This window comes from Oncorhynchus kisutch, linkage group LG24 (assembly GCF_002021735.2).
Source record: "Oncorhynchus kisutch isolate 150728-3 linkage group LG24, Okis_V2, whole genome shotgun sequence".
In the NCBI taxonomy this organism is placed as follows: domain Eukaryota; kingdom Metazoa; phylum Chordata; class Actinopteri; order Salmoniformes; family Salmonidae; genus Oncorhynchus; species Oncorhynchus kisutch.
Genome location: NC_034197.2, coordinates 25,847,996 through 25,863,086, shown reverse-complemented (window position 1 = coordinate 25,863,086; position 15,091 = coordinate 25,847,996). Strand labels below are relative to the sequence as shown.

The 15,091-nt window shown below is 43.7% G+C and overlaps 1 protein-coding gene across 1 annotated transcript in view; it reads right to left on the bottom strand.

Annotated features, from left to right (window-relative positions):
- Positions 1-12,775, bottom strand: part of LOC109869525 (cadherin-4) — a 187,390-nt gene extending 174,615 nt beyond the window's left edge. The window contains exon 1 of the mRNA XM_031804093.1: positions 12,554-12,775. Within this exon, the coding sequence (XP_031659953.1) occupies positions 12,554-12,757 (204 nt within the window). The 5' untranslated portion in view covers positions 12,758-12,775. The remainder of the gene's footprint in view (positions 1-12,553) is intronic.
- Between the last annotated feature and the right edge of the window lie 2,316 nt (positions 12,776-15,091).

The window sequence follows — 15,091 nt, the reverse complement described above, 5'->3', positions numbered from 1 at the left end:
CAAAAATCACAGAACCACACGGGGTGACCTAGTGAATGACCTGCAGAGAGCTGGGACCAAAGTAACAAAGCCTACCATCAGTAACACACTACGCCGCCAGGGACTCAAATCCTGCAGTGCCAGACGTGTCCCCCTGCCAGTACATGTCCAGGCCCATCTGAAGTTTGCTAGAGAGCATTTGGATGATCCAGAAGAAGATTGGGAGAATGTCATATGGTCAGATGAAACCAAAATATAACTTTTTGGTAAAAACTCAACTCGTCAAGTTTGGAGGACAAAGAATGATGAGTTGCATCCAAAGAACACCATACCTACTGTGAAGCATGGGGGTGGAAACATCATGCTTTGGGGCTGTTTTTCTGCAAAGGGACCAGAACGACTGGGGCCATGTATCGTGAGATTTTGAGTGAAAACCTTACATCAGCAAGGGCATTGAAGATGAAACGTGGCTGGTCTTTCAGCATGACAATGATCCCAAACACACCGCCCGGGCAACGAAGGAGTGGCTTCGTAAGAAGCATTTCAAGGTCCTGGAGTGGCCTAGCCTGTCTCCAGATCTCAACCTCATAGATAATCTTTGGAGGAAGTTGAAAGTCCGTGTTGCCCAGCAACAGCCCCAAAACATCACTAGAGGAGATCTGCAAGGAGGAATGGGCCAAAATACCAGCAACAGTGTGTGAAAACCTTGTGAAGACTTACAGAAAACATTTGACCTCTGTCATTGCCAACAAAGGGTATATTACAAAGTATTGAGTTAAACTTTTGTTATTGACCAAATACTTATTTTCCACCATAATTTGCAAATAAATTCATAAAAAATCCTACAATGTGATTTTCTGGATTTTTTTTTCTCATTTTGTCTGTCATAGTTGAAGTGTACCTATGAGGAAAATTACAGGCCTCTCTCATCTTTTTAAGTGGGAGAACTTGCACAATTGGTGGCTGACTAAATACTTTTTTTGCCCCACTGTAACTCACCTTCATTGAAAATAAGAATTTGTTCTTAACTGACTTGCCTAGCTAAATAAAGGTAAAATAAAATACAAACTACAGCTGTAGTAGAATTCTTCTCCTTCTTCAGTATCTAAGTTAAATAGTATGAATGTGTAATGGTCACAGTTAGGGTCTAAGACCTGCTCTTTAGTTCGACTGGCTATCTATGCCTCTTACTGTAGGACAAAGTCTGTGAATCCAGTGGGATTTGGGTGTTAAATTCTCAGTGGAGCTCCCAGGGGTCATGAGCACTCGCACACATACGCCCTTGGACACAACACACTCTGGTCAAGGTACGGCAGCCATGGTGTGACCCCATCTTTGCTGCCCATAGTAAGAGGTCCTCTTGGTGAATCAGTGTCATGGCAGAGAACTGAATGACACATGGGCTCTTCTGGACATGGGTAATTCTGGATGATCCTGTGATTCAGAGTGCCCAGGCTGCCTCTACCCCTCTCTGTTCCAGTGGGTAGTGTGTTACCAGGTGGCAGGGAGACATGGGAATCACTGCACTGATTAGATGCTGGATAAACCAATGGGGTTCAGGGAGAGAGACAAGTCTAGGATCTAATGATATAGCCAGAGCTCAAAACCCACATTCACTCTAACTCTGTTAATATATGCTGTTTCCTACCTTCCTAATCCTAAGAATACATTCCACTCCTTAGAATAGCCTTCACTTCTACTCTAAAGGGTTTAGATAAAGGCCATGCCTAGCCCTGATGAACTGAGTATCATGGCTGTAGTCAAGGCTGACTAGCTATGTGTGACAGTCTCTGTGTATGTCACACCCTGATCTGTTTCATCTGTCTTTGTGCTGGTCTCCACCTCCCTCCAGGTGTCACCTATCTTCCCCATTATCCCCAGTGTACTTATACCTGTGATCTCTGTTTGTCTGTTACCAGTTTGTGTTGTTCGTCAAGCCTACCAGTGTTTTTCCCCTTGCTCATGTCTGTTTCTAGTTCCTGTTTTCTAGTTTTCCCAGTTTTGAACATTCTACCTGCCCTGATCCTGAGCCTGCCTGCCGTTTCTGTACCTTGATTATTGACCTCTGCTTGCTCTGACCCCGAGACTGTCTTCCGTTCTGTACCTTTTGGATTCTGATCTGGATTACTGACCTCTGCCTGCCCTTGACCTATCGTTTTACCTGCCCCCTGTTCTAGTAATAAACTTTTGTTACTTTGACCTTGTCTGCATCTGCGTCTTCCCTAAAATGTGATAGTACGAACTGGCCATGACTGACCAAGCAGACTCGGACCAGCTCCACAACGCCATCTCCTCCCAAGGAGCCACCATTGGAAGGCACGAGGAGTTGCTTCGTGGCCTCATGGACGGGGTCCAGTCCTTGGCCGAATGCCATGACAGAGAATTTAACACATTTCTGGAGCAATTCTGCGGGTTGTTTGTTAAGCAGCCTACCACAACGGTAAAGTCCCAGGCCCTCAGTAACCCGGCTGTTAGCAGCGTCGCCTCCCAAGAAACACTGATTTCCCGGGAACCCCGCTTACCTCCCCCGGAATGCTTCGATGGAGATTTCTCCCTCAGTGTTCCCTCATCATTAAGCTGCAGCCCTCCTCCTTCCCCTCAGACCGCTCTAAGATAGCGTACCTCAGCACGCTGATGTCCGGGAGGGCTCTCGCCTGGGTTACGGCAGTATGGCCGTATGCTTCAATCTGGAGGAGTTTGTGGCGGAGTTGAAGAAAGTTTTCGATGCTCCATTGCCCTGGAGAGTGGATTTCCCCACGTTGGCAGCTGAGAGTGCCTGGAACCCGGAAGCAATGTTCGACATGTTCCTGCACAGAGTATCAGAGGAAGTAAAGGACGAGCTTGCAGCCCGGGAACTACCAGATCTCGACTCGCTCATTGCCTTGACCATTCGGGCGACTACAGAAAGGATGGAAGGAGAGGAGGTTCTATTTCTCTCGCCCGTCCAAGGCTTCCACATTGCCTCCGAGACATCCCGGAAGTCCCCGATGGCCCCGTTGCTGAGAGAACCTGAGGCTAACCAAGTTCCCCTGAGAGTCTCCGAAGTCTGCCAATTCACCTCTTCCCGAGCCAATGCAACTAGGCAGAGCTATGCTATGTCCCCAGCCGAACGGCTATACAGGCTTCACATGAAGAGTGTCCTGTATTGTGGGACTACCTGTCCACTAAAAGACCAGGCTGACCAGTAGGAGTGAGTACTCTGATGGGCCAAATGGATAACATTTCCACTCCACTTACTCACACCCCTTTTCATGCCATCTTGCTGTGGGGGAACCAGTCAAAATTCTCTGGGTACTCATCGACTCTGGGGCTGATGAGAGCTTTATAGACGCTACCCTGGTGTCCGAGCTTGGCATCCAAATGGACGTTAGAGCGCTGGACAGGCGCTATATGGGCCGTGTCACACACAACACCACCCCCATCAACCTACGTGTGTCAGGGAACCCCAGCGAGACAATCCTATTTCTGCTAATTAATTATCCTCAAGTTCCTGTGGTATTGGGATTCTCTTGGCTCCAGCGACACAATCCCATTATTGACTGGTCTGCTGGTGCCATCATGGGTTGGAGCCCGTTCTGCCACGCTCATTTCCTGAATTCCTGAACACCTTCAGGAGGTGTTCAGTAAGGCCCAGGCCACTTCGCTTCCGTTGCACCAACCATATGACTGCGGGATCGACCTTCTCCCAGGGACGACTCTGCCCCGGGGACGACTGTACTCTCTGTTGGGTCTGGAGACCAAGATAATGGAGATGTACATTGAGGACTCCCTAGAGGCAGGGTTCATCCGTCCTTCTGCCTCCCCCAACACCAGCTTTTTGTGATAGCAAAGAAGTGCAAGTTCCATCGCTCCACCATCTCCTTCCTGGATTACATCATTGCTGCAGGGAGTATACAGATGGATCCCGGTAAGGTGAGAGTGGTGGAGGATTGGTCCCAGCCTATGTCCAGAGAGCAACTGCAACGTTTCCTGGGATTCGCTAACTTCTATTGACGCTTTATCCTGGGTTACAGCACACTGGCTTCTCCCCTGTCTGCACTCACCTCTCCCATGGATCCGTTCACATGGTCCCCAGCTGCAGACTGGGCGTTCCGGGATGTCTAACACCGTTCACCACAGCTCCCATCTTGGTTCATCCTGACCCGTCCCACCAGTTCATGGTGGAGGCCAATGCTTTGGATGCCGGAGTGGGGGCTGTCCTGTCCCAGCATTATGCCCTGGACCTCAAGTTACATCCCTGTGCCTTCTTCTCCCATCACCCTAACACCACAGAGAGGAACTGCGATGTGGGGAATCGTGAGCCTTTCACAGTGAAGATGGCGTTGGAGGAGTGGAGGCACTGGCTGGATGGGGCAGAACATCTGTTCATTGTGTGGACAGACCACAAGAACCTGGAATATCTCTGCACCGCCAAGCGTCTCAAATTCAGGCAAGCTAGGTGGGCCTTGCTTTTCACCCGGTTCAACTTCTCCCTCTCATACCGACCGGGATCCAAGAATGTCAAGCTGGATGCATTCTCATGCCGCTATAGCCCCACGGATACACCTCCGGAACCCGAGACCATCCTTCTCACCAGCGTTCCCAGCCGAACCCCGGGGGGAGGCCAAATAACCGTCTGTTTGTCTCTGATGCTGTCCACTCCTCCTCGTTCTGGAGTGGGCCCACTCCTCTAAGCTTGCCTGCCACTCGGCCGCCCGTCGGACCCTGGCCTTTTTGCGTCAACGCTTTTGGTGACCTACCATGGTTCCTGATGCCTCCGCACTTGTCGCCTCATGCACGATCTGTGCACAGATCAAGACTCCCCGGCAAGCTCCGGCTGGTCTCCTTCAACCTCTGCCTGTTCCTCCCTGGACTTTGTCAAGGTTCTTCACCGTCTGATGGCAACACCGCCATCCTGACAGTAGTGGACCGGTTTTCCAAAGCCGCCCACTTCATTCCTCTCCCCAAGCTACCCTCTGCCAAAGAGAGGGCCCAACTCATGGTGCAACAGGTCTTCCGGATCCATGGACTCCCAGTGGACATGGTCTCTGACCGGGGTCCTCAGGTCTTGTCCCGGTTCTGGATGGCATTCTGCACACTCATTGGGTTATCGGCCAGCCTGTTCTCCGGGTTCCACCCCCAGTCCAATGGCCAGTCAGAGCGAGCCAACCAGGACCTGGAGACGACTCTTCACTGCCTGGTCTCTGCCAACCCCACCACCTGGAGCAAGCAACTTGTGTGAGTCAAATATGCCCGCAACACCCTTCCTTGCTCTGCCAAGGTTCTCTCACCTTTTGAGTGTTCCCTGGGCTATCAGCCCCCGCTCTTCCCGGAGCAAGAGGAAGAGGTCGGCATACCCTCGGCCCAGATTTTTGTCCACCGCTGTCGTCTAACCTGGAAGAGAGCCCGGTCGGCTCTTCTCAAGACCACCTCCAGGTATTGACGACAAGCGGACTGATCTAATAGATCTAAAGGAAAATAACTTTAAGTCCTTCCTGCAACTCTTTAAGAATTCTACCAACAAAAGGGTTGATGATCTGTTTAAGGATGTAATGTAATTTAAACACCGTTTGGAATTTACGCAGTCGGAGGTGAAGGAGGTGAAGAACCATGTCTGAGGATTTCGCAATTCTCCAAACAACACTTGACAAGCACTCTTCCAAAGGAGCCCACTTCGAAAACCAATTGTGGCTCAATAACATTTAATCAATGGAATTAAGGACTGAAAGACTGAAACTTGGCATGACACAGAAGTCAATGCCAAGAAAATCCTGGCAGATCAACTCAAACTGTATCCTAAACTCATCAAGATGGAGATGGCGCACAGGAATGGCACTTTGTTCCCCTCTGGATGGCCCAGATCTATAGTGCTGAAACTGCTCAGGTTCAAAGACAAGGGGGAAATTCTCAGGAGAGCCAAGTGCCTGAAGGGAATCAAAATCTTCATCAATGAAGACTTCTCTGAAAAGGTACGAGTCAAAAGAAAGGAACTGCTGCCATGACTAATTGAAGAACGAAAAAAAGGCAACATCACATACCTGAGGTATGATCAGCTGGTTGACCCCCCTCCCCGTAGACCTTTGGCAAGTGATTCCACTATAATCAACTGATTTGACACACACAAACCCACACATATTTACTACACTTTGTTCATGTGTTTCACCTAACCTCATGACCAAAAACACACATTGATCTATATGTCATAACCCTCTGAAGTCTTCAGCGGTGTTATGTGGACTGTGTCAATGCGCATTCCATAGGAAGTGCACCCCTATTGATAAAACTAACACAAATGTGTGGTTGTATTGGACATGTGAGACATGCACTTCTATATTTCCGTTCCACTGTCTGGATGATTCTGACTGTGTATCTCTCTTAGTTGGGCAGGATATCGACCCTGATAACATGCTCTTCAACCCATTAGATATTAATGAAACAAATTATAAATATAATGATTGTGTTGATCCAGATTTACATTTCCTGAGATTTACCAGAGATGAGTCTTCCTAAAAATCATGACCATCTTGTTCATTATCTGTCTTCTCACAATCATGGATTTTCCATTGTTGCCCTTTTAGAAACAAGGGTGACTCAAGAGACAACCATGCTTTATGAAATGTCACCTTACAATAATGTTCACCACTGTTGAACCTCAAGAGTGGGAGGAGTGTCCATTTTTGTTCATAAACATTTTCCATTATTTGTAAGAGAGGACCTCAAACTCACATCTGATAACATTGATGTTGCATCTCTTTTCATAGATATTCCCTCCTGTTCATATTTTGGTGATGAAAAAGTGGTAATTGCATGCATCTATCGGCCACCCGATTCTGACATTTGTAGTTTCATTGATATCCTTGCATCAACCTTGAATGTGATTAATAATAATGGTAAAATTGGGTGATTACAACATAAACATATTTAAATGTGACTTTGTGAATACTTTATCCCCCAGCTATCTGTATCCCCTCACCAATAAGACCACATAGTGACCTGTTCATCTGACACCCTTATTGATCATATAATAATATGGCTAATGTTATAATGACATTTCTGACCACTTTCCAATTTTCCACTTCTCTTTGGCAGCTGGAAAGGAACAGATGGGATTGATTAGTACTATTAAGGGTAGAATATTTAACAAAAGTAATCGTGAGCGCTTTAAGATGTTGATTGATGATATTTCATGGGAATTTATTTATAATCAAGCCGATGTGGAGTCTGCTTACCAGACTTTTCTCACATCTTTCAATTCTGTATTTCAGCACTGCTTTCCCAACGTAAGAGAGCAGCAAATGGGTTCTGGAAACCTTGCATTTACAACCGTTTCTCAAAAAGTATAAGAACACATTTTCTCATCTACTTAGGATATCCCCAAAACTATATTTTACTAACAAATTCCAAGAATCCTTAAATAATATAAAGTTAACTTGGAAAATCATTAATCATTAATGTTGAATAAGAAAAAGTAATCTACAACTATACCATCTCAATGCATTGTTGGAAATAAGACCTATAGTGATCCTGATGGAATTTCATGTGAATTTAATAAAGTTTTTGTGAATGTGGGTTCTTCTCTGTCAAAGAAAATAGAGAAAACTATTGAAATCCCTTGGATTGATCCCTTCCCTTGGAAATCCCTTCCCTTCTCTGCTTCAGTTTGATACTCCTGGTGTAATGGATGTGGTGAAGGTAAATGGTAACTTAAATATATCAGCAGCACGTCATGATGAGATTAGTACTTCTTCGGTAAAATCAGTGTCTTCCTCGATTACTGAGCCTCTAATAAACATATTCACCAAATCAATGCAAACTGGTATTGTTCCTAAAGATTTGAAAATGTCCAAGTTATCCCCTTCTATAAATCTGGGCATCCCAGATCTTTTACAAACTTTCGCCCAATATCTGTGCTATCATGTTTTTCTGAAATCCTAGAAAAATGGATATATAAGAGAATGTTGAAACATTTAAATCAACACTGTATTCTATATGAGCAACAATATGGTTTTCGTAAAAACTACTCGTAAAAACGGGCTCTTTTGTAACTTGTGGATAAAATCTTTACAGCCCTGAACAACAATGAATATGTTCTTGGCATCATTTTAGATTTATCCAAAGCGTTTGACAAGGTTGATCACGAAATATGATACTCTAAATGGCATTATTACAGTTTTCAGGATTATGCTTAAAATTGGCTATATTTGTTTATGCAAACAGCTGTGCATCTACCAGGGCCAAAATATCTTGTGGCATCCCACAAGGTTCGATAATTGGATCTTTGTTATTCCTAATCTATATCAATGACCTTGCTCCTGTGTCTTCTACCTTACTTCACATTCTCTTTGCTGATGACACCAATTTGATTTTATCACACAATCATTTTGATTCACTAATTAATGAAGCCAACTCAGGCATGGCAACATTTTCTGAATTGTTCCAGATAAACAAAAAATCTTTAAATGTTAAAAATCTAACTTCACTGTATTCACTAGTAAGAATAAGAAATATTGTACAATTCCATTTATTCAATTTGTCTGCAGCAAAGTGATGGAATCTATTAGTATCATCAGAAAGATTAGTGGTTTGGTTCATCAGGCTTGCTTCCTAACTCTATACTATAGCTTAATTTACCCATATACCATTTACTGTAATAGTGTCTGGGACAGTACATATGCCTCCTACCTACACAAATTATTCATCATTCAAAGTACATTTGCAAGACTAGCCACCTCCTCTAATTACCTGGCTCCATCTGCACCTTTGTTTAAGAAACTTACTATCAAGACAACAAGGTTACATAGCATATATGAGGTATGAAAAACTGATTGTTCACCCTCCCCCCCATGGAGATAGGAGGAGAGACAGACACAAGTAATTCCATCCCACACACACACACTGACTGAGTATCTCTCTCTCTCTCTCTCTCTCTCTCAGATTCCAACTGCTGATTCATGTTTGGACATATAAATACTGTAAATCTACCAAAGAAAGGTCTGTTAATTGCTCCCTTAAATATATTCGGTTTAAGGAACAAAATTCCTAAAATATGCTGTCTAGTGCATTCAAACAATATTCATGTATTGGCAAAATCTCACTTGGACTCTTCTTTTGAGGATGCCGAGATCTCTATACATGGATATAATTTGTTCAGGAGGGACAGAAATAGATATGGTGGTGGAGTTGCAGTTTAAATCCAGAACAATATTCCAGCAATATAACGTAAGGACTTAATGGGGTGGCAGGTAACCTATTGGTTAGAGAGTTGGACGAGTAACCGAAAGGATAAAATATCAAATCCCTGAGCTGACAAGGTAAAAATCTGTCGTTCTGCCCCTGAACAAGGCAGTTAACCCACTGTTCCTAGGCCATCATTGAAAATAAGAATTTGTTCTTAACTGACTTGCCTAGTTAAATAAAGGTAAAAAATAAATGTTGAGCGCTATAGGTGCATTTACACATTTTACACCTATACTAGTTGGTTGCTGCTATAGGCCACTGAGATGATGATGTGAAGTCGGAAGTTTACATACACTATAGCCAAATACATTCTCAGTTTTTCACAATTCCTGACATTTAATCCAAGTAAAAATTCCCTGTCTTAGGTCAGTTAGGATCACCACTTTATTTAAAAAATTTGAAATGTCAGAATAATAGTAGAGAGAATAACTTATTTCAGCTTTTATTTCTTTCATCACATTCCCAGTGGGTCAGAATTTTACATACACTCAATTAGTATTTGGTAGCTTTGCCTTTAAATTCTTTACCTTGGGTCAAACATTTTGGGTAACCTTCCACAAGCTTCCCACAATAAGTTCCTCCTGACAGAGTTGGTGGAACTGACTCAGGTTTGTAGGCCTCTTTGGTCGCTTTTTCAGTTCTGCCTGCACATTTTCTATGGGATTGAGGTCAGGGCTTTGTGATGGCCACTCAAAGACCTTGACTTTATTGTCCTTAAGCCATTTCGCCACAACCAAGAAATATGCTTGGGGTCATTGACCATTTGGAAGACCCATTTGCGACCAAGCTTTAACTTCCTGACTGATGTCTTGAGATGTTGCTTAAATATATCCACATAATTTTCCTGACTCATGATGCCATCTATTTTGTGAAGTGCACCAGTCCCTCCTGCAGCAAAGCACCCCCACAACATGATGCTGCCACCACCGTGCTTCACAGTTGGGATGTTCTTTGGCTTGCAAGCCACCCCCTTTTTCCTCCAAACATAACGATGGTCATTATGGCCAAACAGTTCTATTTTTGTTTCATCAGACCAGAGGGCATTTCTCCAAAAATTACGATCTTTGTCCCCATGTGCAGTTGCAAACCGTAGTCTGGATTTTTTATGGCAGTTTTGGAGCAGTGGCTTCTTCCTTTCTGAGCGGCCTTTCAGATTATGTCAATATAGGACTCGTGTTACTGTGAATATAGATACTTTTGTACCTGTTTCCTTCAGCATCTTCACAAGGTCCTTTGCTGTTGTTCTGGGATTGATTTGCACTTTTCGCACCAAAGTGCGTTCATCTCTAAGAGACAGAACGCCTCTCCTTCCTGAGCGGTATGACGGCTGCGTGATCTCATGGTGTTTATACTTGCGTGCTATTGTTTGTACAGATGAACGTGGTACCTTCAGGCGTTTGGAAATTGCTCCCAAGGATTAACCAGATTTTTATTCTGAGGTCTTGGCTGATTTCTTTTGATTTTCCCATAATGTCAAGCAAAGAGGCACTGAGTTTGAAGGTAGGCCTTGAAATACATCCACAGGTACACCTCCAATTGACTCAAATGGTGTCAATTATCTTATCAGAAGCTTCTAAAGCCATGACATCATGTTCTGGAATTTTCCAAGCTGTTTAAAAGCAGTCAATTTAGTGTATGTAAACTTCTGACCACTGGAATTGTGATACAGTGAATTATAAGTGAAATAATCTGTCTTTATACAGTTATTAGAAAAATTACTTGTGTCATGCACAAAGTAGATGTCCTAACTGACTTGCCAAAACTATAGTTTGTTATTAAGGAGACATTTGTGGAGTGGTTGAAAAACAAGTTTTAATGACTCCAACCTAAAGGGAATGTACACTTCTGACTTCAACTGTATGTAAATAAGCTATTTCTGTTTTTTTATATATACATTTGAACATTTTCTAAAAATCTATTTTCACTTTGTCATCATGGGGTATTGTGTCTAGATTGATGAAGGAAACATGTATTTAATCAATTTTAGAATAAGGCTGTAACATAACAAAATGTGGAAAGAGGGAAGGGGTCTGAATACTTTATGAATTCACTGTATACACTCTTTTTAAAAAAGGGTTCCAAAAGGGTTCTAAAAGGGTTCCTCAGCTCTCCTTATAGGATAAACGTTTTTGGTAAAAACCCTTTTGGCTTCAATGTAGAACCCTCTGTGGAAACACATTCACACACTGGACAGACAGGCACAAATGCAAACAAAAACACACTATACACAACACCCATTATTTCAATCTTAACAATGTATCACACATGTCCCTTGACCCAGGAACACACATCCCTGACACCCAACAGATTCTTCCCTGAGGAGACTAAATCCCACAAGTCATTGCACATCTCCTGTCTGTGTTCCCCAGGCTCTATTTTAACAAACCTAACACAATGATCAATCCAAATGCTGGTAGTTGCGCTATAGGTGTCCGGGGGGTGGTCAGAAATATTTTAGCTATTTTTACAACCACAATTATTGTTGTGCAGAGATGCAGAGATCATCCGTTCACAAAGACACGGCGGTTGGAACCAAAAATGGCAAATTTGGACTCCACCGGTCTAATGTCCATTTCTCGTGTTTCTTGGCCCAAGCAAGTCTCTTCTTATTTTTGGTGTCCCTTAGTAGTGGTTTCTTTGCAGCAATTCGACCATGAAGGCCTGATTCACACAGTCTCCTCTGAACAGTTGATGTTGAGATGTGTCTGTTACTTGAACTCTGTGAAGCATTTATTTGTGCTGCAATTTCTGAGGCTGGTAACTCTTGAGGCTGGTAATTGTTCCTCTGCAGCAGAGGTAACTCCGGGTCTTCCTTTCCTGTGGCGGTCCTCATGAGAGCCAGTTTCATCATAGCACTTGATGTTTTTTTTCTTGTTTTTGATGGACTGTCATTTGTCTTTGCTTATTTGAGCTGTTTTTGCCATAATATAGACTTGTTCTTTTACCAAATAGGGCTATGTTCTGTATACCTCCCCTACCTTGTCACAACATAACTGATTGTCTCAAACACATTAAGAAGCAAATCAATTCCACAAATGAACCTTTAACAAGGCACACCTGTTAATTGAAATGCCTTCAAGGTGACTACCTCATTCCAGGTGACTATGCTGGTTGAGAGAATGCTAAGTGTGCAAAGTTGTCATCAAGGCAAAGGGTGGCTACTTAAAAATATATTTGGATTTGATTAACACTTTTTTGGTTACTACAGGATTCCATATGTGTTATTTCATAGTTTTGAATATAGTATAATATAGAAAATAGTAAAAAGAAGAAGTAATAAAGAAAAACCTTGGAATGAGTAGGCGTGTCCAAACTTTTGACTGGCACTGTACATCTATGAACAGAGTGATTCTCATACCTGATTGCTTGGTGGTGAGGGAGTGGGTTGCCCCATCAGGGCCAGTTTGACTGTGGTCTCCCACACGTGTGGACCGCTGGCAGTGACCGTGAACTGGACCGGTGCGGTCAGGCTAGTCACCTCTCTCTGGGCGTAGATGGACCCGTCAACGCCAATGCTGAACCTGGGGTCACTGCTCTGAAAGACCACCCCCTCATTCGCCATACAGTCATCAAAACTCACTGGAGAGAGAGAGAGAGAGAGAGAGAGACAGAGAGAGAGAGAGAGAGAGAGACAGAGAGACAGAGAGGGGGGAGGGGGGGAAGAGATACGTTTTGACTGGAACATATTCTTAATAATACTAATACATGGTCCGCATTATCATATGTGAATGATTATTCATTCATGGCCGTGGATACCATGCTTATTCACTAAAAAGGTATGAATACAGCAGTGTGATATTTTGCACTGAGCTGTTTGATGTTGTCTCCCCTCCCCTCCATACATCCTCATCTCTCCCCCCTGCCTGCCTGTCTTTCTGTGGACTTAACCCAGACATTATGTTTGGAGAAATAGCAATGATAATGTCACAACTTTACTTAAGGAACAGGGTAGAAATGAGTTGTGCTTCACGTTAACATCTCAACCTCTGTTGGAGAGTGAAGAATAGGCTTATATACTGTACAGCGCATACAGACTTACAGTGTAGATTAGAATGCATAGTATTTGGTCAAAACACAAAACTCTGATACAAATATGACAAGTTAATGGACAGTGTAAGAACTTGGACGCTTGGCCACAAATAAACACACCAACCTGGATACAGCCCTTAGCCGTGGTATATTGGCCATATAGCGCAAACACAGTGGTGCCTTATTGCTATTATAAACTGGTTACCAATGTAATTAGAGCAGTAAAAATACATGTTTTGTCATTCCCGTGGTATACGGTCTGATATATATATATATATATATATATATATATATATATATATATATAGAGAGAGAGAGAGAGAGAGAGAGAGAGAGAGAGAGAGAGAGAGAGAGAGAGAGAGAGAGAGAGAGAGAGAGTGTCTATATCCAGTTTCACTAATTACACACAATCATTAAAAAGAGGCAGTGGAACAGATTATTAGACAGAAGCAGAAATTGAATGAAACTCGAAACCCAACTATGAGTCTGAACCTCCCGACTCCACAGCTGACTGAACACACTATTGACTCCAACCACAGGCTAATATGCAGAAAATTAGCATGAAATTGAGAAAGTGCCCTTATCCTTCACCTCCCTGAAAAACTAAACAATTGGGGGAGGAGGGAGGGGACGAGATTCAGTTACTCCACATAACACAATGTAGACATCAAATCAAAGAAGAAGAATGCCTCGTCATAAAGACAACATATTGTCTTGCAAATGAATTTGTTATTATCTTACTGGGTTCTATTATGGGTTCATTATTCTGTGTCCAAACACTTTCCTACCAGCTACAGACCCCTGGAAGAACCAGACTGTTGTTCTCTGTCTTCGGCCCACCACCAACACATCCACGCCCATCTCCAAGCCCAGGGACCAGGGCAGTCAACTTACACTGAGTGTACAAAACATCAGGAACATCTTCCTAATATTGAGTTGTACCACCTCCCACCTCCCCCTTCCTCTTTTGCACTCAGAGCAGCCTCAATTCTTCGGGGCATGGACTCTACAAGGTGTCTAAAGCATTCCACAGGGATGCTGGCCCATGTTGACGCCAATGCTTCCCACAGTTGTGAAGTTGGCTAGATGTCCTTTGGGTGGTGGACAATTCTTGATACACACAGGAAACTGTTGAGCATTAAAAAAACAGCATCATTGCAGTTCTTGACACAAACCGGTGCGCCTGGCACCAACTACCATACCCTGTTCAAAGGCACCCTCTGAATGGCACACATGCACAATCCATGTCTCAATTGTCTCAAGGCTGAAAAATCCTTCTTTAACCTGTCTCCTCCCGTTCATCTACACTGATTGAAGTCGATTGTGAAATTAATAAGGGATCATAGTTTTCACCTGGATTCATCTGGTCAGTCTATAATGGAAAGAGTAGATTTTCTTAATGTTTTGTACACTCAGAGTATGTCTCTCTCTCGGTTCTCTCTCGCTCTGTCTCTCTACCTCCCTGTTTTCTCTCCCTCTGTCTCTCTACCTCCCTGTTTTCTCTCTCTCAGTTATCTCTCGCTCTGTCTCTCTACCTCCCTGTTTCTCTCTCTCAGTTCTCTCTCGCTCTGTATCTCTACCTCCCTGTTTTCTCTCCCTCTGTCTCTCTACCTCCCTGTTTTCTCTTTCTCGGTTCTCTCTCGCTCTGTCTCTCTACCTCCCTGTTTTCTCTCTCTCAGTTCTCTCTCGCTCTGTCTCTCTACCTCCCTGTTTTCTCTCTCTCAGTTCTCTCTCGCTCTGTCTCTCTACCTCCCTGTTTTCTCTCTCTCAGTTCTCTCTCGCTCTGTCTCTCTACCTCCCTGTTTTCTCTCCCTCTGTCTCTCTACCTCCCTGTTTTCTCTCCCTCTGTCTCTCTACCTCCCTGTTT